The sequence below is a fragment of the Eulemur rufifrons genome, chromosome 28 (assembly GCF_041146395.1).
Source record: "Eulemur rufifrons isolate Redbay chromosome 28, OSU_ERuf_1, whole genome shotgun sequence".
NCBI lineage: Eukaryota > Metazoa > Chordata > Mammalia > Primates > Lemuridae > Eulemur > Eulemur rufifrons.
Genome location: NC_091010.1, coordinates 62298491 through 62323043, shown reverse-complemented (window position 1 = coordinate 62323043; position 24553 = coordinate 62298491). Strand labels below are relative to the sequence as shown.

At 45.2% G+C, this 24553-nt stretch overlaps 1 protein-coding gene across 2 annotated transcripts in view; it reads right to left on the bottom strand.

Moving 5' to 3' along the window:
* The window catches only part of PLPP4 (phospholipid phosphatase 4), a 109009-nt gene extending 84884 nt beyond the window's left edge, over positions 1–24125 (bottom strand). For both annotated transcript variants that reach the window (XM_069460550.1, XM_069460552.1), the window contains exon 1: positions 24019–24125. In XM_069460550.1, the coding sequence (XP_069316651.1) occupies positions 24019–24074 (56 nt within the window). In that variant the 5' untranslated portion in view covers positions 24075–24125. The remainder of the gene's footprint in view (positions 1–24018) is intronic.
* Positions 24126–24553: the final 428 nt, after the last annotated feature.

The window sequence follows — 24553 nt, the reverse complement described above, 5'->3', positions numbered from 1 at the left end:
CATCTGAGAAGCTTTCCAAAAGAAATGGAAAGACAGTCACTCACAGATGGGACCTGGGGGGATGTCCTGATTCAAGGCTTTCGGCAGCTCCAGTGAGACAGACAGTGGGCGTGAGAAATCCACAGAAGCAGCTCCTGGTCTCAACTCTACCACATCCCACGCTGCATGACCTTGAGGATGGCACCTGTGCCTCCAAACCTCGAGAGATGACTGGGCCATGAGGGCTCCGCCCCCATGAAGGGACTGATGTCATTACCTTGGGAGTAGTTTCCTTAAAAAAGGACAAGTTCACCCCCTTTCATACTTTCACCTTCCCTTGCCCTTTCCCCTTCTGCCATGGGATACACAGTAGAAAGCCCTGGCCAGTTGCCGGCACCCTGATCTCAGACTTCCCAGCCTCGGAATTATGAGCCAATAGATTTCTGTTCACAGCAAATTTCCCAGTCTCAGGTATCTTGTTACCATAGGACGAAACTGGCTAAGACAGCCATACACTGACCATTTGTGGCGATTATTTGCAGTGATACATTGAGAGGTGAAAGGTAAAATCAAAGCAGACCCTGTGTACTCTTCTTTCTGTCATCGTCATTGTTACTTACAGAACGTGCAAACATGCATAGGAGAAAAATAGAAGGAAGTCCCCAAACTGTTAACAATGGTAATATTGGCTCAGCCAACAGCACACCACATTAGTTTCCTGGGCAGCACTTACTACCACACAGACACTTGCTCATTGCTGGCCACCAGATCCGGAGCTCCACGGCTGCAGACCCTTCCTCTGTCTCTCTCCCCCTCTGTCTTTGTGCGTTTTGCATTGATGTAAAGGAATACATGAGGCTGGGTAATTTATAAAGAAAACAGTTTATTTGGCTCATGGTGCTGATGGCTGGACAGTTTAAGATTGGGCGCCTGCCTCACTCACGGCAGAAGGCGGAGGTGCACCAGCGTGTGCAGAGATCACGTGGCGAGAGAGGAGGCAGCAGGGGGGTGTCAGAGTTTTTTCAACAACCAGCTCTCGTGGGAACCAGGAGAGCAAGAACTCACTCACTGCATCCCAGGGAGGGGATTAATCTACTCACAAGGGGTCTGCCCCCGTGACCCATGCACCTCTCGTTACGCCCCACCTTCAACACTGGGGATCAAATTTCAACATGAGGTTTGGAGGGGACAAATTTCCAAACCATAGCACCCCTCCATCCTAGGGCCCCATCCCTGGAGGGGTGCCAGGCCCGTGGTGGTGACTACAGTGGACACCACCCAGAGACTCACTGTGTCCCAGGCACATCGTGAGTGCTTCACGCCCATCAGCCCACTCAGTCCTCACAAGACCCCCAAGAGGGCAGCGTTGCTGAGCTCCACAGTTTGCACTCGAGCAAACCACTCCAGCCCACCTCTCCCAAAGCCACCCTCAGGGCCCTCAAAAGGGTCTCTTGGCACTCTCACCTGCCTCTGCCAACAAGGCCAAGACTGACTCTGTGTCCTGTCCCCACATAATTTCTAATTTATTCTAATTCTGACCTAGATAAAGACTCTTCCCAGAAACCTTCCACACAGATGAGCAGGAAATCTGCAGAAACCCACCCCACACTGCTGGGCCATGGGCACCAGTCGAGAGGGGTGAAAAAGCAGGGCTACGTCCCCCAGGCTGGGTGGAGCACAGAGAGCCAGGAGCATGATTCAGGTGAGAAGGGGGCTGTGGGGTCTCCACCAGCACAGCACAATGGAAGGTGCAATGGAAGCCCTGTGGATCTGGGTTAGCATCCTGGCTCTGCCACTTGCAGCTGCATCCTGGGTGTGTCACTTGGCCCCCTGAGTCTCAGTTGGGATCATGGTCTTTGCCTCTAAGCGCTGAACAGTGAGGACTAGAGGAGATGAACCTGCCAGCTGGACCAGGCCCTGGAATCTACTGTCCAACCAGTCCATGCTGCTTTTCTCATCACGCTCACTCCATTCCAGCCACACTCACCTCCCCAAGGTTCCTTGAACTTGCCAAGCCTGCCCCATGTCAGGCTTTTGTCCTTGCTGTTCCCTGTACCTGGAATGCTCTTCCCCATACCTGGAATGCTCTTCCCCAGACACCTGCATGGCGCACTCCTCACTTCCTCCAGGTCTGTGTTCAAATCGCATCTCATCAACCAGGACTCGGGTACAGAAAGCACGTGGCACCCAGGGAGAGCCTGGGAAGGGTTAGCTGTTGATGTTGTGGTAGCTATTATCATTGTCTTTCAAGTACTCCACTTCCAATGTAAAAATTCTCTCCACAATCAGACACCTGGCAGTTAACGTGTCACTCCTACCAAGCAAGCAGTCCAGGTTGGAGCTACAGTTGTTTTAAAGCCCTTATGTTCAACAAACCAAGTCATCCCTTCGCCCAAGTATTCCCTGTGCTGCCCTGGCTCCCTCAGAAAAGTCCACACCCTCCTTCCTTGTCAAGCTTTACATGGCACAGTCCTCACCACGTTTTCTCACGTCCTGGAAGCATCCACAGTTCCATCATGTACAAACAATGTCTGCAAAGCTGTCAATCTCTGGTGGCCTACAGGGGCTCAAGATCCTATGGAGTGGGGTCCAGACCCCACCCCATATTCCAGGAATGGACATGCCACCAGCCAGGGCACCCACGGGGCATCTTTTCTGTGCCATTCACTGTGTCACTGCTCAGGGAGGAGCGTCTCACAGGCAGACACAGTCCCACAGTCCTTGCCTACCAGGAGTTTTCGATGCAAAGAGGAAGACAGACAAACAGACACTGGCCACACAGTGTGGTGAGCGCCCTGATGGGGCAGAAGGGGCACTGCCTGAGCAGTTCGAAGGACGGCAAAGCGCACTCAGCTTTGTGGGCTCAGGGAAAGCTCCCCAGAGAACACAGAGCCCAACAGGAGCCTGGAAATCATGTGAGCTGGGGGAGGGTGTGGGAGAGAGACAGTGCTGTCCCAGCAGGAAGGGGAGACTCGAGAGGGCAGGCACAGTGCAGGGGGCAGATGGGCACCCTTTAGGCCTGGATGTCCCACTGCTGTTAACAGCAGAGAAGCACAGTTAATTTGAAAACTTAGCATCTGGGAAACCCACGGTCCACGACTGCCTCCAAGCCCGGCCTCTCCCTGTGCCGGTGGCCGCTGCCTGCCGTGCTGCAGCGAGTAATCCTGTTAGGGCTTACCTTGTTAGTCTCAGACCCATCATTCCTGTCGAGATTTTTATGAATCTTGATTCTATTATCTTACATATTAGCCTTCCATCCTGGTTTTGTGTCATTGGCAAATTTGATAAGCCTGCCTTCTATGTCTTTATCCAAGCTGCTGATAAAAACCTCGGACAGAGGAGGTCAGATTCAGCATCCCGAGGCACAGCCCTGGACAGCCTCCCCCAGCTGCGCCCCACACGCACGGCCACTGCCGGGACTCACTGGACACGCTCCTTGTTCAACCACTAACTATCGGATTAGTCAGAAAATCTTCTGCCACTGTACTCAAGGGGGGACAACACACTCCGCAACAAGAACTGTAATACCACGTGCACCAAGAACTCAACTATCACAACCAGCCCTTTGTAAGAACCAGCCAGCAATCAAAAAAGCCTCTGGCATGCATAGTACTCAAGCACTCAAATGCTGGAGCTCTTCAGAACTAAAGTTAAACCTAAATAAGAGTGATCTTACTTTACATACAATTTTAATAAGGTGGTTATCTCTTTTCAAGGCATTGGCAGATTAGCAGCTGCAAATCGGAAGTGGAAACTAACTTGCTTTACACAGCACACTAGCCAGGCGTGGAGGTGCACTCCTGTAGTCCCAGCTACTCAGGACACTGAGGAGGGAAGATTCTTTGAGCCCAGGAGTTCAAACCCAGCCAGGGCAGCATAGTGAGATCCCATCTCAAATAATAATAATAATAATAATAGACAGCATAGTGTCTAGCCTTTCAAGAATAGAGAAAACATTTTAAACTATAAGAAACAAACCACAATAATTACAATCTATAGTTAGTACATGGGACAGGGGCCTCACACCTCATTAGAACTACCTGAGGGCCATCTGTCACCATTTCATCACCAGCTGTAGGCCAAATTTTGTTTGGCAGTCTTTGTTTTAGAATGAAGGTAACAACACTTTTTTTAAAAAAAGAATGATAATATGAGTGTCATTAATGATGTGAGTAAATATTTATTCATTTAGCAAACGCCTCGTGCCCACTTGCTGAATGAATAAATATTTACTCACACCATTAATGACACTCATATTATCATTCTTTTTTTTTTTTTTTTAAATCATTTGGTTTGTGGTCTTTTAGTGTCACACACACCACCCACCTCCCCCGCCATAACACATAATACTTTTTCTACACAAGAGGTATGCCTCATTTGAAATCAAGTCCTGTATGTAGCCTGCCTTTTCCCCTTGGTATTATGTCCTCAACATTTTTCCATGCCAGTAAATATTCTTCCCCAACTTGTTTTTTAAAAAGCTGCAACAGAATCCATTAAATGAAGGCAGATAACCAAATGTTAACTGTGGTTTTCTCTGTGTAGTAGGATCATAAATAATTTCATTTCATCTTCTTTCCATTTTTCACTCTGTATTATATGTTTCCTATATCAAGCCTATATTTGTTTCATAATTTTAAATATCTTATTCAAATAAAATAACTAGCAAAAATAACTCATTTAAATGCTGTGGTTCCCAGCTACTCAGGAGGCTGCAGTGTGAGGATTGCTTGAACCCAGGAGTTCAAGACCACTCTGGGCAACACAGTGAGATCCCATCTCTAATAAAACCAACCAAACAAATAAAAAGCTGTAGTTGTGGGTTGTGGCTGTAGAATAGGTAGGCTTCAGCTATGGGGAGAAAGCAGCCACACTACACAACCCCCTCCCTGGAAAAAGGTGCTAAGTGAGTCTCTGAGCGTGGAATCTGTGCCTGGGAAAATGGGCCAGACTCCACCAGGGACCACTCACAAGGAGGTGGGACAGTCAGCTCTGGGCATTGGTCACAATGAGGGATGAAGACTCAGCAAACCACGGTGTGTGTCTGGATGTTTAACCAAGTTAATGTCCACACAAAACCACTGTCACCCTTGCCACCTCCCTGCTTGGTCCTGCCCTGCACAGCCTCCAAGTGGCAAAACACAATGGGGAGGGCCAGGGACCACCCATCCCCTGACACGGGGCAAACCCACAGGACATCTTGACACAACTCCTGACCTTTTTGTTGTTGTGTTTCTTTCTCGGGAAGAAAAATGGCCTCCTTGAGTGATCTATACTCTTCTCAACTTGTCCTCTGAGATGCTCAGTACATCAGAAGGACAAGGTTGGCCCATGTCTTCCTGTGACTTTGTCCTTCTGTTTGCAGGCCCAGGAGATTCCAGTGGGGAGAGTCCCTTTCTCCAGGAGGGAACAGTAGGATGTGAAATTCCCTCACCATGGTCCATGCATTGTCTTAGTTAACATTTGCTGAGCAACTGCTATGTGGCAGGCATACGTTGGGGGCAGGAGAGAGGAGGAACACAAGAGCCAGACCCTCCTCTCAAGGGGCTCCGAGTTGAGTGGGGTAAAAGCTTTCCTAACCCAAGGCCACACAGAAAAATGACACTCAGACCTATTTCTAGCTGACATTGATTTGTACTTAGGAACCTACTCTGTTCAGTGTGAAATTGGACCCCGCTCAGCCCAGAGCAAGAGCTGCTCTCTGCTTTCCCGTTCGGGAGGCCAGGGCACCTGATTCCAGCTCAGCCGGCAGGAAAGCAGGGAGTGACGTTCAAAGCACTTTGCTCAGAAACAACAACAAAAAAACACCTGACAATGAAAACATGTCTTTCTGGAGCACAACCTTCACAAAGTTCTTTTCTCCTTTTATTTTTTTCAAACCTGAAATAATTAAATTTAATCCAAAAATTATTTGACATACCTTTAGATTCTCTGAGAAGGAAAAAGAAAACCCTCAGGCAGTAATTCTAAATGCTGACACAGCAGTAAGGAGATTTTCTTTTTGAAACACTGTTCTCTTGGATTAATTCAAAGCAGGCAGCTCACATTTTTGGGAGAAAAATGAAAACCATGATTCACTCTTCAGGCATAAAGTACACACATAATTAATCAAGTTTCATCCAAGACTCTTGATGCTTTTTATGTTGGCTATTCTAAAGCAGACACTGTTTTCCAACAATGTCTACTGACATCCAGGGAGAGGTTCCATTTGTTAAGGAAAGAAACCGTGATTATGGTGAACTAAGACAGATAATTCTTACAAATAAGTGGCTCTAGCAGGCAAGACAAGGTCAGAGTGACGAAAAGACCATCCGGAGAAAGGCACAGAAAGACATTTTGCTCTGAATACGGGGGTAAGAATAAGGGTAAAGAAATTCTGAGCCAAGCACCCGTGTAGACAATGACAATGGCTTATATTTGTGGTGTGCACCCTGTATGCTGGCCACCACAGTGCCAGCAGTTAAGCTCTGACAACCCCATCCAGTAGGTAATATTTTTACCCCTCCTCTGCAGATTAGTTAACTGAGGGAGGAGAGGTTAAAGTAACCCAAGGAGAGAGGGAGGCAGCACTGGATCCCAGACATCTTGGTTCCAGGTCCTGAGATCTTCACCACTGGACTCTATCGCATCTGACTATGGGTTTGTTATGACCAAGATCCGTGCCAGGCACAGAGGGCAGGAGGCCAGTGCATGGCAAGCTCAGGACAAAGCATCCTCCCACCCACCTGCAGTGACAGAGCAATGAGTACAAAGAGGTTCCAGAGTCAGAGAGGCCTGGACTCCAATGCCACCCGTGCCATCTATTGACAATGACAACGGGCCAATGACTCCCTTCCCTGAGCATCAGTTTCCCTGTCTGCAGAGTCAGAAAAATGACAGCATCTACATGATGGTGGTGGTGTAAGGTTTAGATGAGCTAATTACACAGACAGCATAAGAACTTGAAGAAGAAGAAGAGGAGGAGGAAGAGGAAGAGGAAGAAGCAGCAGCAGCAGCTGTTTTTACTCCTGGGAAAGAGTTCCAAGGCAGGCCCAGCAAAGTCTGCATGGAGGAGGGCACAGTGTCCCCCGCAAAGCTTGTCCCTGATGTCCTCCACTCCCTTTAGCTCCCAGCTCTGAGTGCCGCCATTTTCCCACCCAAGTTCCCAGCTGCGCTGTAGCCCCAATCTCCAAGGGCCCTGCTGTACATTGGCCACGTGTACTGGAGTGGTGAGGCAGGTGCACACCATCACTCGTCTCCATGTTCCCTGAGCCTGGCACGGTGCCTGGCACAATGGGACCCTGGCAATGCATGTCTGGATTTCAGGCATTATCTTAAGTGAGGGGAGTGAACACTCTGCCCCCCACCCACATCATTCCAGGGCAAGAAACCGGACCAAGGAAGGTGATGTGTCGCCGTCTGCAGATAGTTCACCCAAAGCACAGCTATTCCCAGTGTGATGTGTGGTGCCTGCTGGTTTTCAAGCTGGTCTTTGTAGGAAAAAACACCTCCCAAAACACCCGCCCCTGAACTTCAGGTTCAATCCCTTTTCCTGACACTTAGAACAAAGTCCACAGGAAACCTCAGGTCAGGGAGACCACGAGGAGAGGACAGCTCCCAAAGGCTGGCTCGCTCATCACCCTGCGTTGTTCTCTGGGCTGTGAACACGTCTCTGGTGCGCCCCACAGAAGTGTGACAAACACACTGAAGTGAATGCTCAGGACTTCTGCTACAGCGAGAGCAGCTCTCCCAAGTATCTTCCCCACAAAGGCTTTCTAGAAGCACAGCCGCAGTCAGATGACCTAGGTAGGGGGGAAAGGACAAGCCCAGCCGCGGAAGCCCTGCGTTACCAGGAAGAAGGAAGCCCGCGCTACGGCGGGCCTGCGGGGCCAAAAGCCAGGACGCTGAGGTGCGCAACAGGGTGGCGCTGAGAAAGGCTCTCTGTTAAGAAAAAAAAAAAAAAAATAGAAAGAAAAAAATTTTAAAAAAAGGAGGGATATGGATGAGACAATCCTTAAGGACTCCCAGGTCAGACGTTGGGTAGAACATCACTCACTCTGTGGGGCCATCTGGTGAAATGTCACAGCTCCGCTTGCTCCGTACGGGTCAATCCCCTTCCTGTCCATGATCTCACTGAGGCTGTCGGGGTCATTTAATTATCAGAAAGCCCCATGACCAGTCCTCTCCCATTCCTCACCTAAATCCGATGTAAATTGTTCCTACACATAAAACACTCAATTTAAAATTTTCACTCAAAGCACTACCATCTCACTTATTAACAGAGTGGCACTGGGTGAATTTTTTAACCTCTCTTTAAGCCTTGAATTTCTCATCCAAAAAAATGAAAGAATTATAAAATTTCTACCTCATAGAGTTGTTTGAATATTTAAGGAGTAAACTGCCTTAGCACACTGCCTGGCGTACAATAAGTAATCAATAAATATTACTTATTACTATCCTTCTCCTCTTCCTCCTCCTCCTCCTCATATCATCATTGCGATGAAGATGCAGCCCCAGTTTGCTACTTTTAGCAAACAGTAAAAAGATCTTTTGTGCCAGGAAAACTCAAAGCATCTCTGTTTCATATGGTTTTCATAAATAAAGTATTACATTTAAAAGTCCAATTTAATATGTACTTATTACATGACTAAAGATCGTTTCATTGGTCCACAAGACTAAATTAAATACAGGAACCAAATATTTCAGGTCCACAAGACTGAATTAAATACAAGAACGAGCCATTAAAAAATATAAATAAATGTGGGACTTCTGTATAACTCTGCATCAGTACTATACACATAATTCAGGGCTGACATGTTCGTACAAGACATCAGAGAAAAGTGAATTCTGAGTTTTAGAAAATAGGTAGGCATTTTGGAAAATAGATAGGACTTTAGATAGATAAAGTGAAGCCATTTGAAGAATCACTCAGAAACCCATAAAAATATTCATGGTGAAAGTAAAAATCAATGGATTTTTTTAAAAAATATAACTTTGTATATGAAAAGTATAAACTCTATGTCAAAGACAAAAATTAAGTCTCTTTAAAGAGACATACAGTTCAAGAAGGCTGATTGAACCTACACATTTGTCTCTCTTCCCTCTCAAAACACCACTGAAAAGAATAAAAACATAAACATAAATCCATATCCAGGCTGAGGAGCCTCAAACAGTACCAATCAGCAAAGCAGAATAGGAAAAAAATGATGAAAAAGACAAAGCAAACAGTAATAAAACAATGGTAATACAACAAAGAAGAAACTTCCTTGTAAAGGAGGTTGACCACAGAAGGGGAACCCAAGTTCTGTGCATAAATTTTCTTCAAATTATTTGACTAACTCAGAAATTCCAATGTGCAGAGCAAGACCCCAAGGACCCCAGTGGAAAGTAACGGCTGCAGTCTAAAGAGTTAAGCAGAGATTTCAGCAGCTCACCAGTGCTAAGAGATTAAATTTAGAGTTGAATAATTTCTCCAGGTTAGACCTACTGAAACCTCAGAAGGGCTAAACCATAGGAGTAAAAACCACATCCCAGGATTAAGGGATACAACCTAGGATCAAAGGCAAAGCCAAAACAGACTTGCCTAAACATAGCCTGAAACCTAGGTTCCAAGGATTAACATGACCCAAAAGTAAATTAACTGCATACAAGGATAAAACTCAACACTCTTAGAGGAAAACAACAACCTAGAATCTCCACAATGTATGATGCACAATGTCCAATATACAATAAAAAGTTACTACACATGCAAAGGAAGCAGGAAAATGTGACCTATAATCAACAGGAAAAAGAAATCAGAACTATAGATCATCTTGATGTTGGAATTAGTGGAAAGGGATTTTCTATTATAAGTCTGTGAAAAGATTATAGGGGAAGGTGAACACAATGGGTGAACTGATGTAAAACATCAACAGAGAAACTAAAACTTTTAAAAACAACGAAATGGGAATTACAGATGTGAAAAAAATGGATATCTGAAATAAAACATTTATTGCATGGACTTACAGCAGAATAGACACAGTAGAACAAAGAATTAGTGAATTTGAAGATAAAGTCAGTAGACATTATCTTAAACTGAGCCACAGAGAGGAAAAAGATTTAAAAAGTAAAATAGAACAGAGTATCCCAGACTTATGGAACAATATCAACTGTCTAATATATTAATATGTGTGACCGAAGAACCAGAAGGAAAGGAATAAAAGAATGAGGCAGAAGAAATATTTTCAAATATAATGTCTTAAGAATATTTAATTGATGAAAGACTTCAAATCATAGTTCCAGAAATCTCAATGAATACAAGCAGAAAAAATACAAAAGAGACAAACCTACACACATCACAGTCAAATTGCTGAAAACAAAACAAAGAGAAAGTCTTAAAAGCAACCAAGGGTCAAAACGCAGTACATTCAGAAAAGCAATAATAATGGTAGCAGCTGACTTCTCATCAGAAACATGGAATCCACAAGACAATGCAATGATATCTTTAAAAGGCTGAAAGAAAACTTTCAAACTAGAATTCTAAATCAAATAAAAATATCTTTCAAAAATAAAGACAATTCCAAGAAAACAAAAGCCAGGAAAATTCATTTCTGGCAACCTGCACTACAAAAAATGCTAAAGGGAGTTTTTCAGGCTAAAGGGATATAATTCCAAAGGGAAAACTCAAATCTAAAAGTAGTAATAAAGAACATTGAGAATGTAGATAATGTTTTTAAAAAAAAATCTTAATTTCTGTAAAAGCATATTGATTGTTTAAAGCAAAAATAATTTAAATGTTTTATGGGACTTGTATGTGAAAATAAACTTTATGACAATGTACCAAAGGTATGAGGGGAGAAATGAAAGTATTCTGTACTAAGATTTTTACATTGTAAATTAAATGGTATAATATTGACTTAAGGGAGATGGTGATTAGCAAAAATTGTATATTATAATTGTGAATTATAACTACGAAAATTTTTTAAAGAGATATAACTAATAATTCAATAAAGGAGATAAAATGGAATACTAACAATTATTTGACTAATGTAAAAGACAGAAAAAGAGGGATAAAGAACAAATAGGACAAATAGAAAACAAATAACAAGGTGACAGATTTAAACTCAACCACATTAATAATTACATTAACTATAAATGATCTAATTACTAAAATTAAATGGCAGAGATTGGCTACGTGGATAAAATTAAAAGCTACAACTATATGCCATTTACGGGAGACATACTTCAAACATAAAGACACAGATAAGTTGAAAGTAAAAGGATAGAAAAGATATTGTGTGCAGACATTAATCTCAAAAAGATAATACAGCAATGTATTAATGTTAGATAAAGTAGACTTCAAGATAAGAAATATTAACACAAAGGAAATGGAAATTTCATAAGGATAAAAGGTTCAATTCATCAGGAGGAGATAAAATTTAAGAACATAGACATAAAAATGATGACATCCAAGTTACTAAAAGGAAAAAAAGGAGGGTAATAAAGAAAACTTGAGCCAATCAGCTAAAATCAAGAAACAAGGGAGGGTGGAACATAAAAACAAAACGCCAAAAATACAAAACATAGAATAACTTGGCAGCAATAAGACAAAAATATTAGTTATCTCAAAAGAAAACATGCAGGCTTTAATTACCCTAGTTTGACAGAGATAGTGACAGAGATAGCATATCTTCAAATTAAAAAGGGCAAATTTAAAAGAGTAAAATTATAGAGAATTTGAATTAGCACAGCTAGCTTGCTTTAATATATTTAGAACTTTGTAACCACCAAACAGAAACTATTCATTATGTTCAAGCTATGTAAATTTACAAAAAAATGACTATGTATGTGGCCACATAGAAAATCACAACCAATTATAGAACTCAGAAATCACACAAGCCACAGTCTCTGATATCAATACAATAAAACCGTTTTAGCACTATCATTATCCATATTAAAGACTAGGAACTGAAGAACAAAGAGATAAATCAACCTACTCAAGTTTACACAGCCAGGAAGTGGCAGATTAGTGTTTTAAACCACGGGTCCCTAACCTTTTTGGCACCAGGGACCAGTTTCATGGATGACAATTTTTCCATGGACTGGTGGAGGCGGGGCAGGGGGGATGGTGGGCAATGGGGAGCAGCTGTAAATACAGATGAAGCTTCCACTCACTAGCCTGTCACTCACCTCCTGCTGTGCTGTCTGGTTCCTAACAGGACACAGACCAGTACTGGTCCATGGCCCAGGGGTTGGGAACCACAGTCCAGGCATCCTGGCATTAGAGCCTGCAGTTTTAACCACTGTGCTATACTCCTTCCACGGGCAGTGAGAGGGATTTCCCCTACCGATGTCTAAATATACTATAAAACTACAATAATTAAAATGTTGGGCCAATACCTGACAAATAGATTAGCAAAATAGAGTTCAGTTGCAATCCCATAGACATATGGAAATTCGTATTTGATAAATTTGTCTCTGAGAAAGCAACAGTGTTTTTTATAATTGTCAAACCATATGAGAGGGAAAAAGGTTAAATCCCCTACCTCCCCACACAGGTAAAAAAAATAAATAACCAATACATTAGGAAATTAAAATTAAAGAACAAAAGTATAAAATACTAGACAATACAGAAGAACATTTCTGTTTTACATGAGAAAGGACTTTTTAAATAGAACTGAAACTCTGAAACTATAAAGAAAAAGACTGATAACTACAAAAAAAGAAAAACTTATACACAACAATAGAAATCACAAAGAAACTTAAAAGTCAGCCATAGACATGGAGAAAATATTTGCAATACATGAAAGAAAAGGTTAATATTTATAAGATATAAAGCACTCCTATACATCAGTAAGATCAATTCAGAAATACAATAGAAGCATAAAGAAAAAAATAGATATCCACTGAAGAAATACAAATTGCCAATACATATGTGAGAAGACGCTCAACTTTAAACACAGAGAAATGAAAAGTAAAGCAAATATTCCATTCCTTGCCATGGCAGAAATAAAAATCATTAACACCCAGCACTGGAAGAATATGGAAAAACAGACATCTTCACACACTGTCAGTGAAATGTATGTATAGCCCTTTGAGTGGGCAAGTTGGCAATGTCCATCCGAATTTAAAACACATTTGGTATCTGACCCAGAAAATTCATTTGCAGAAGTTTGTCATGCAGTAATATTTAAGCAGGTGAGCTACAATGTAGGCAAAATTACAATGTTATTTGTCATAGCAAAAATGAAAACACCATAAAATTCCATGAATACATTAATACAATGGAACACCACACTTCTAATAAAAAAAAATTAAGTAGATCTGTATAGATAGAAAATATCTCAAAGAGATACTAAGTTTTAAAAAAATTGAACTATATATAAAATGTAGTCTCAGTGGTTTTTTGTTAATTATGTATAAATGTATACTTAAAAGTTTAACTTTAAAAAGGGCAGAGAGAGATAAAAAGGTTCAAGGAGGCTTACACTTTTTGTATTGTTTTAATTTTTACAAGTATTTTATAGTCTTTAAATTTTTTGTTTTAGAGCAGAGTCTCCCTCTGTCACCCAGTGTGGAGTACAGTGGCCCAATCATAGCTCACTGCAGCCTTGAATTCCTGGACTTAAGAGACCCTCCTGCCTCAGCTTCCTGAATAGCTAGGACTACAGGCATGTGCCATCATGCCTGGCTAATTTTTTTATTTTTATTTTTTGTAGAGATGGAGTCTCGCTATGTTGGTCAGGCTGCTCTCTAACTCCTGGCCTCAAGCAATCCTCCTGCCTCACCCTCCCAAAGTATTGGGATTACAGGCATGAGCCATTGCGCCTGGCCCCAAAATATTTTTTAAGTGAGGGGAAATATATTCATTCCCATCACATTCACTTTGGTGTAATCCTTTCTAATATTTGCCCAAATCAGACATACTTCATATAGTTGTAATTCTGAGATATATTTTTATATACTTCTTTTTGTGTGTGTGTAACTATGACATTATAAAATTTCACCATGTTTCTTCATGATTTTTAAAAACGATTCTTTTAATAGCTATATAATATTCTGCATGTCCATAATTTACCAACCTATCTTCAAATATTGACCATTGAGTTTTAATTTATAATTTATATTTTTACTTGACAAATATATTTACTTTGCTTTGTAGGGAACGCAGGAATGAAAATCTATATACATGAGGATTTTTGTATCTCTTACATTAGTGCCTTATATATTTTTCCCAAGAATTCTAAGTTAAAGGGCAGAATAATGTTATGGCTCTTTATGCGCTGCAATATCGTCCTTCAAAATGGTTGCACCAATTTACAATTCCACCTGCAGCATCTGGTCACATTTGTTTCAATAGAAACTTGCACATTCTGGGTGCTAATCTTTACTTGCTGATTTTCCTTATATATTTTAGTTGATGTAAAATGCAGAAAGATTGATTTTTAACACATTTCCACTTTATTTCTAAAGTGATCACAAAAGAATCATCTAGTGTATCATCCAGGGATATTTCATAAGCTTCTCTTTTTTTTTCTGTAACAGGAAACAACTATATTGATTTTGTTGATTATGTATGAAAGTAATAAATGTTGACTGTAAAAATAATTTAGACAACAAACAGTATCAAAATGCAAATATTACCTAATCCCATCAGCTTGAAATAACCACCATTAAGATTTGATTGTGTATCTTTACAGATGTTTTTCTTACAGATATACGCATAAGCTGATTATATTACATTGCCATATTAAAAGTGCATCATGCATACTTTTGTAACCTGCTTTTATCACTTAACAACAGCTTACACATGTCTTCCCAAATCAACAGTTACGTATATAATTTTAGTAGTTGCACATTCTTTCATGATAGTACGTGAAAAAACTTGTGCTAATCCATACTCAAAGTTATTTTGTTGCTTTCAGATGCATATCTTGCATTTCTATAGAAATCACAGACTTAAAGGTGTGTTAATTTTTGGATTTTCGTTAGTTCCCTGTTCATATCCATTGCTCATTTTTTTATTGAAGAGCCCTTCTCGTTTCTTACTGATTGGTAAGAGCCCTTTGAATTAATTCTTAACTCTATAAATCAAGACAACAATATCACCTCCTGAGGCCTTGCCATGATTAAATCATTCAATGTGTGACAAGTGCCTACTATGAAGGTGGCACCATAACAGGTGTTAAAGCTTTCCTTCTTGGTAGGTAAGTAGGTGTCTCCTTTCCTTCTCCACTTCCTCCCTCCCTATAACTGAGGTGGTGCCACAGTCAATTAAAAGACACCTATACATATATACATATTGGCAATTTCCTTTCTCAATGACTTCCTGGGCAGGTATTCAGAATGCCTCCTCCAAACTTTCTAAATCCTAGTTCAAGGCTCAGCTCTCTCCTGTGGTCCTGAGAACTGCACTCTTATTACCATTATTACATTGTGGCATTAGGCATCTTTTCATTGACCTGTGTCTCGGCCTCGGTCCAAGGAAGAAAGAGGGAGGTGGAGGAAGGCAGAGCCTACGTAACACCTCCTCTGTGTCAGCTCTGCTGATGTGAGGCACCAGCCACACATCACATCACTTCATCTGTACAACCTCCCTAGGAGGTGAGATGATGTCCCCATTGTACAGATGAGGAAGCGAGGGTGCATCTTTATAATCAGCAGAGTGAGGGTTTAACTCCCTGACCATCATGGCACGCTGCCCACCCTCCTGCAGAATGGCACCCAGGCTTCTTTCTGTCACTTGCCAGGCCCATAGCGTGCTTTATACAGCAGATGGAGATGAAAGCAACAGACAGACTAGATATCGCTTTTAGGGTCACAGCTGGACAAAGAGAAGCCAAATCATTTTGTATAAACCTCTGACGAATAATTCTGAAGGTCCACTTTTACGTACATGCCCAAAAGAAATTACAAATATGCTCACCAGAAAACACCACCACCATTAAGCTTAATAGCCCCAAACAATAAATAACCCAGATATCCATAAACAGTAAAAGCAATACATAGTGGTGCAGTCGTAGACTGGAATGTTCTACAGCAATGAGAAAGAGCAAACACCATGAGAAATCCACAACACCATGGATGAATTTCAAAAGTAGGTTGAGCAAAAGAAGTCACACAAAAGACCACACACTGTATGATTCCATTTACACAGAGAAAGTTCGAAAATGCTGCAGTCAGGGTGGTGGCGCGGAAGGGGGCTTGGCAGGTGGGGGGTCTTTTGGACAGCTGTGCCATTATGAATAGCACACCTTTCTTTGTGTATGTTATTTTTAGGTTGAACGAAATGACAGTTTTGGTTTTGTAGGTCAAAACAGTCAAATATCAGCAATATCATATGGTTCAAACTAATACTTCAATAAAACACATCTTTAAAAACCCCCTGGTAAAGGAGAAAGAAACTGACTGGCAGACTGCTACCTTTCTGGAAACCAACCCAAACCCCTGCTCCTACAGCTTCTGACATTTTTTTCCCCTCCTTTGTCTTTAGTGGAGACAGAATAACAACCAGTCCCCTCGCTTCTGTGGGACAATTTTTCACAGTAACACACTGAAAGACTGTGATTAAGCCGTCCTCGGGTTCCGCAGCCCCAGCCCCTCTCAGCTCCCTGCCCACCTGTCCCTGGGCACTTCAAATCTTCCTCCTCACACCCAAGTGGCTTCTAGCTGGACGAGGAGGACCCACTGGCCCGCAGTCTTGTCTGAGGAGCTTCCTCACCGTAACAACGTTTCTAATTCATCCACACAGAACAGCAAGATGGTATTTTTTAAGGAAGCAATATTATTAAGATAATTTTTCTATTTACAAACGCTATCAGAGAATAATAGAGTTAGTAAGCTTTTACGAGCCTTGCGTGGGTCATAAAAGGCATAATCTTTATAACTAATTGAGATAACTTTATCCACAAGTTAAGAAACTAATGCTCTCCTTTTGTAGTGGCAGAAGCATTTATCTCCCTGTGGGAAAACATCATCAATTCTCAGAATTCTGGGCAGAGGCAACTCATTTTACAGAGGCACATAATATTTCACACAGAAGGATGCTCCATTTATTAGGTGACAAGGCAGAAGCCTTCCCAGGCAGGGGAGAAGCAGCACTCGGGCACAGCTCCCAGGGATGGGGCGAGAGGGTATCTGGTGAACAGAGCTCCCCGGACATGGCTTCTAACAGAACTCTGGGTGGAGAAAACACACTCTGCAGAAAACAGTAGGCACACGACATTCTCCTAATCAGTATGTTATCTAATGCAGCTGTGCCGATAGCGCATTTGATTCCATGTCCTAGAATCACCAGTATAAGGGACCAGCAATTTAAGTCACCACTGAGACACTACAGGGCTGAGACAAGCCCCACTCCATCAGACAGCAAGCCGCCCACGCTGCCCTGGGGGTCCAGCTTGCTGCACGGACTCATGGCAAGCTACCTACCTCATTTTGGGGGGGCCAAAATAAATCATCTGAAATACACTTCAAGGAATTTATTCTTTTCTAGAAATTCTGTAGTTTAGATTTGTAATAAGACTATCATTACTACCTATGATGTTTCTCTTTAGTGTACATTATGGATTCATTTTAATAAAAGGATAATATTACCATTTGTTGGGCACCTACGACAAGCTGAACACTGTCCTGTTTAATACTCAGGAGCCTTACATCCATGGTACTGTCGATATTCCCACTGAACAGATGGGGAAACAAAAACTTAAAATGGATAAATACTTTGCCAAAAAGCTCATACAGCTAATAACTGGCAAAACCAGGATTTAAGCCCCAGCATTCTGATGCCAAAGGCCATGACTGTAACCATTACGCTGCGCTGTCGTTCATCGACACTGCATGTATGTAACAGGGATGAACAAGAGTGGGGAGAAGACTCCTCACTTTTGTCATATGTACTATAGGCAGTTAAAGCACCTCAGCGAATACCATCCAATGCAGTAAGTACTATCTCCCCATCCCACTTGAAGAAACTGAGGTTTAGAGATTTTTAAGCAACTTGCTAGTTCGTGGCAGAGCCCCGCAAACCCACACCACAGACCTGTCTGGCACAAAGGCCCGTGGTCTCTCATTACAACTCTTTTGCCTCAAAAAACTCATTTGACACTTGCTTCTAGAGGGTGAGCAAAACGATTCCAGATGTACTAGTTAGATAGAATAGACTTATGCTAAAGTCGCCCAAAATCTCAGTTAACACAAAAAGTCCCCTCCCTCCCACAAAGTCCACCCCAGAAGCAAGAACCCCCCAGGGCCACAGTCCTGCTGCCTCCCCCTGCAGAGCTTCCCTCTCCACTCAGCTCCACTCTCGTGGCTAAGATTCATGCTGCCTTAACCCAGCAGTGACACCTGTCTTTGTGCTCATGTTCCCCTGGCCAGAGCTCATCACATGGCCCCCTCTGATCCCAAGGCAGGGGTTTGGACGGGTGGTCTCCTAGATGGCCAAAGGAGAGAGGACCCAGAAGGGACCCTCAAATTACTGCAGGCTGCACATCAGTAGTTCCCCAGGGTGGTGGACAGAAGGAGCGCCCGTTCAATAGGCAGATGCTGGGGGCTCCGTTCTCTACGTCAATTCAGTTAGGGCTGAACTGCACCCCCGGTACTTCCGACGCAGGTGGTCTGACCACACCTAAGCCGCTCTGCTCCGGATTGATGCAGAACGCTCACAGGTCTATAAGAAAGATCATCAGGAATCGAGTGAGGAGGCATCCACCACGCTCGTGCCACGGCCAGCCTGGGAACGTGGGGAGGGTGAAGAAGATACAGACATAGTCCCGGACCCCAGGGAGCAGCATTCAGTCCCCACCAGGCACACGGATGACTGCCCACAACGTGAGGCGAAATAGAGCATGCTCCAGAGAGCCGTGAAGCGCAGCAGCCTGGCTGAGCTGTATCCTGTCACTCACCAAAGTCAGCAGGGCCCTTGTGCCCAGTGGAACGGTCCCCTGCCACCACTGGGTACATATCTGAGCATGATATGGTTATTGCCTCTGAGGGAACATCCATCCTTCCTGGCAGGGTACTGGGCCCATCCACATTCTCACCCCAGCTCTCTTCCTGTCACCCCACACCCACCCACCCTGAAACCCACACTGTCTGAGGCCACAGCTGGTGACCTGATCCCCATGCAAAATGTGCCTCCATGCCTCGGCTCTACAGGAATGTCCTTGGGCCCAGGCCTTGTACCCCTGGCACTCAATGCCCAAGACTCAGGTGAGACGTCAGCTCTAGGCAGCCTCCCCTGGTACCCAGCTCCTCCTCACTCTGCACTCCACTCAAACAACCACAGCTGTCCCAGCCTGGAGTCCTACACTGGACTCGTGGGGGTAATAAATCTGGATCTGTTATTGTCAATATTTCAAAAGTCTACCTGATATCCAGTGCCCTCAAGCAAACCACCTGGACCAGCTAAAGCACCAAGTTTCCTCGTGTCTTGCTGAAATTATGCCAGCTAAAGTTTGTCAATGACTACTGCAAGTGCATGAACCTAGAAGGTGGCAAATAACGATCTGTCAACTAGATGAATGACAAGAGAAATGTCTGGAAGAAAAACTTTCAAAACCAGTGGCTGCATAAGGAGAAAATAACAAACTGTGGCTCACTGTATGCTTCCTCTGCTGGAATGCGAGCTCCTGGGGGCCACCTGGCCTTCCTTCTTCTCTTGTCCCCAGAGCCTGGCACAGGCCTCCTGCATTGGAAGAGCTCCAAGAAGGATGCTAGACTGATCAGAGGTGATGCAAACACCATGACCTGGGTGCCCTGGCATCCTGAGCAGACTCACAGTTTCTGGAGGGACCCTGCAGACGGGGAGCCACCAAGAGCCATAGGCAGAAAGGGAGAGAAGGGAAGATGGAGGGAACAAAGGAGGGACAGAGGACCCCAAGGAACCCAGGCGGGCAAGTGAAATGGGCAAGCCACCTTTCCCCCAGTCCAGCATATCAGATGGTCATCTTCTGTCCATGGTCCTTTCTGCAGTGAGCATTCCAGTGAACTAATGTCCTGGGGGATGATGGCCAACCGCAGTAAGAGAAAGCAGTGTGCCCCCGGTTCTTTCCTACCACCCTTTATGTTCCTACCAGCAGTACGCTCACTGCATCATACCCTCTCCACCTGGGCCATGTCCAAATCCCCCTAGGGAGTATGAACAAGCACTGCCATCCCTCCACGTTTGAGGTATCATTCTACAATTTGATTTTAGACCTAGAGTGACTGCTGTTCCCATATATTACTCCAGGCATTGTGCACTTGCTCTCCTGGAGAGCACAGGTTACAGAACGTGACTGTTTGCAGGAGATGGTCACTTTCGTGCCAGTCTGGAAGCCTGGGGCTGGACACATTCTATCTCAGTGACTGGATGGCTCTGAGACATGGGGTCAGCTGCCTCTTGGAATATGGGTTATACCTCCTGCTAGCTGAGTGTCTGCAGGCAAGTTACTCAACCTTTCTAAACTTTGGTTTCTTTATTTCTAAAGGGCGGATAATGAACAGAATCCACCTCAAGTGAGATGAGGCATAAAAGAGAAATCACATGGAATGCCTTTTGCAAGTAGTAAGCCCTGGACTGACCAACACTGGCTGCTATTTTTTCTAAAGCAAGGTGATTAGAGTCCAAACTATGCAGTTGGAGCATCTAGATTTAGGTCTCAGAGCTGTCCTTACTTAGCTCTGTTACTTAGGAAGTTCCTTAATTTGACTGTGTTTCAGTTTCTTTACCCATGACAAAGAAATATCAATATGGCCCCTTCATCTGGTTACATGGCATATGCAATAGTCTTCCCTAGTGCCTGACACATGGTAAATGGTGGCTCCAGCGCTGGCCATAGCAGCAAAGGTGAGCCCTGTCCTGGAGGTAGCACACCCCTGGTCTGCAAAGCGGTTAACCAGCCGCCTCACTTCCACACTGGGCACTTGCTGAGCAAGGGCCAGCACTGGCTTTGGCATCTGTAGAAACTCTCACAGAATCTCTCCTGGAGTCCTGGGTGGCAGCAGGACAAGGGAGCCCACGGGTGCTTCTGCTCCTCCCTGCTCTGCCCACAGTCCATGAGTAGGAGCAATAGGACCTCGAGGCCCACACGCCTCACAATATCAAATGCAGCCTCAAAGCTACACATTGTACTTTTATTTTTCCTAAACATTGGGTTCCTATAACCAGTTTATCTTCCATCAGGTTAAACTTTTTGTGCCAGTCCTGATTTGCATTACTCTTTACTCATTTTCTACCTAATGATTTGAGATTCTTAGACATGATTGAGCATCTTTGTGGGTTGCCTGGAGATCATCTTCCCGGCATCCTGAATGCATAAATCCTCAGCACCAGAGCTGATCTACAAAGAGAAAACTGGTTCTTTAGGAGTCAGCAAGGGAAAGCTTACATCCCTACTACCCAGGGGACCAAAATGCATTTCGTTAGCTCTAACTTGGAATCTCCAAGGAGTACGTGGGCCATGGTCGGCAGGATCCCTGCTGTTGCACAGAGTAAATGTGGTCAGGGAACAGGCACATCTACAGATGATGTTTCTCCAGAGGCAGAATTTTGCAAAGAAGACACCACCCCTAAAGAAATATTCCCTCATCATGAGATATAGGGTAGAAATAACAAGCAGAACTAGATGATGCATTATGTCAGCTAAATTGGACACTAACTGCAGCAGGGAAATTGGATTCAGCTGACCCAGAGGGACTTTCTAAACCCACCTGTGCTGCTGACACCACCATCTTCATAAGCAGAAGTGGGTGCAACCCACTGAATCTTGCCATCACTTCAGTGCTGGCAAAAGAAAGAATTAAGCTTCCCCCAAAAGTCAGCCTCTGTCAAGATGCCAAAAGCCCATCTCAGAAAACAAAGGGTTGCCTGTATGTCTCCCTGCTCCTAGCCATCCTTCCAGAAGTCGTATACGCCTGATGTTAACAGCATCTGAACATTCAAGAGATCCGCCCCCAGAAAGGCTCGCATCAATACCAGAGCTGGTCTTTGCAGGTAAAAGAGCCACAAGTTGGAGACACTGTTAACATTTCCAAGGGATGATAAGAAACCCAAGAATAATCCAAAAATGCCATCAATGCCCATGTGTCTCTCTAGCGGAGATGACAGCAGATCCCCTAGTAAGTATTACAAGAGGGAATTTACAGGAAAGAATGTCAACTGCCTGCCTGGTTTTTATATAACATCTTTAGAAAAAGCAAGAAGCATGTAAATGATGATTAGCAAGTTTTCAAATTCGCTGCACAGACCATTGTATCCTTGTAAACATCTCATAAATGTGTGGGAGGATATTTGAAGGGAAACCTGAACACAATATAAATATTTTACATATTATTGGACTCTTTTTTTTTAATCTGAGAATTCCCAGGGGCAATCAAATCAGGTAGCCTAAGAGCCTATCTCACTTTATTTCAGCATTTTTCACACATTCACCCAACAAATGTTAAATTCTACTGTGTATGGAACATTATTTTGTCATTTCTATCACATAATAATTTAATGGGGCTTCAGCCTATCTGCCAATTGAATCAGATGTCCCCATCCGATCACACAGCAATCCCTAGTTTTAATGTACATTCCAAAGGTAGAAAAACAGAGTAAGAGGAGGGAACAGCGCTGGTTTTTCCAAATGCATCAAGACCAGACTGAAGTTCTCATTCCTTCTTCCCAGTGAATAACACTAGTGTTCAGTGAGAAGGCGAGAGAGGGGGGCTTGCCTGCATCTGGGGGAGCTCCCAGCCTTTTCTGATGGTGTGAATAAATACTCTGGATGAATTTAATCCCCAGTAAAGAAAAACATGCAAGAAAGGGCATTTCTTTCCATGTGTATACCCTGGGCTGCACGGAACAGAAGTCATCTTTGACACAGCACACCTGCCGCGGATGACTCCGGATTGAGGCAGGAATCCAGAGCCAGCCTCCTGTTTGGCTCCGTAGAGCTTTTCCAAAAACAACAACCAAAAAAAAAAAGAAAGAAAGAAAGAAAGGAAGAAAGGAAGGAAGGAAGGAAGGGAAAAAGAAAGAAAGAAAGAAAAGAAAAAAAGAAAAAGAAAAACAGACAGATCCAGAAAGTTCATGCAACTTCAATATTTAAAATGTGGCAGAAAGGGAGAGAGAACCTGACCCTGACCCACAAATGGAGAGAGGAGTGCAGGTGTGCGCGCCTAGGTGACAGGAGCTTAGAGAAGACTGTGGGGTGGGTCTGAGCTGGTGTTCTGGGCTCTAATCTGAAATGGAGAGATGCGACAGCAAGCCTCCCCCCCCCCCCCCACCGCCTCCCGCTTCGGCCTCTGGGCCGGTGAGCCGCGGTCCCTGAGGCACCCGGAGGAGGTTCAGACATCTCATCTCGAAAAGAACCTGCGCCAGCACCCCCTCCTCTTTACGAGATCTCTGTTCCCAAGCCCCAGCAGCTCAGGGGCATTTCACCGCTGCCCTGAGTGGCCCCTGCACCCGCTTCCGCAGCGGACACAGCCTAGGCACAGAGCTCCGGGGTGCATGGAGCCGATCCCAGGCGGCGGCCTCTGACTCCCCGAGCCGCCGCAGCAACAGTTTTCCAGCGGGAGAAGCGTCACAAACGCCTCCCAGGAAGATGCTCAGCAGGACCCTGGGCGCCAAAGCCAGGGACCCGGGAGGAGCCTGGCTGGGGCCACGGCGGGGAGCAACGGGAGATGGGGCCAGGAGCAAAGACTTCCAACGCGGGCCTCGAAAGATCACGCAGAAGGAGAAACTTCTCCGCGAGGGCGCGGGCCAGGGTGCGCGTCCCAGTGCAGGGGAGCAGCCCTGAATCCCCCGGGCAGGTGGTGCGGGCCGGCGAAGGGAGCCCGCGAGGGGACTGGAATGGTGGCCGGCCCGCTCCCTGGTGCGGTGGGGGAGCAGGTCTCAGCCCCGGTGCGCGCTAGGGTCGCTCGCACCGAGGGTCCCAGGAAAGGAAGGGGGAGGGTCTCTCTCGGTCCCGTGGGACAAGGCGCGGGCAGCAGGCAGGGAGGGGATCTCGAATCCAGGCCCCAGCGGAACGCGGCGGCGCAAACAAAGTTGCGGCGCAGAGAGGCTCAGTCGGTGGGTCCCCGCGTCAGTGCGCCCGCCCGCGGCGCGCCACTACTTACACGAAGACCCCGAAAAGCAGGGCTCGCACCCCGATCTCGATGGCCAGCTCCCGCATGGTGCGGCCGGAGCAGCTCCCGCGGCGGCGGCGGCTGGTGCTGTCCGCGGCTCCCGCAGCTCGGCCGGCGCCGGCTCGCCAGACCCTGGGCGGCGAGGGAGGCGCGCTCCAGGCCTCGGGCGGGGGCGGAGGCGGGCTCCGGGCGGGGGCGGGCGGGCGCCAGGCAGGGCTCAGCCCAAACCTCCCGCCTCGGGTCCCCGGGCTCCCGGACGCCGCGCCGGACGCTCCAGGCACTTCGGGCTCAGCGTCCCCGCGCGGAGCGGAGGGCGCCTCGGGGACTCCCGGCTCCGTCTCGCCGGGCGCCGCCTCCGCGGCTGGGCCCGCGCCGGGCGCCGGCGGCCCGGGAGGGGAAGCCCGGGGAAGCCCCGCCGCCGCGGCCGCCGCCGCCGCCTCCTCCCCCCCGCGCGCCGCAGCTCCCCCGCCAGTGGGCGGCCCCTGGGCTCCGCGCCCAGCAGCGCGCTCGCTGGGCTCTGCCTGCG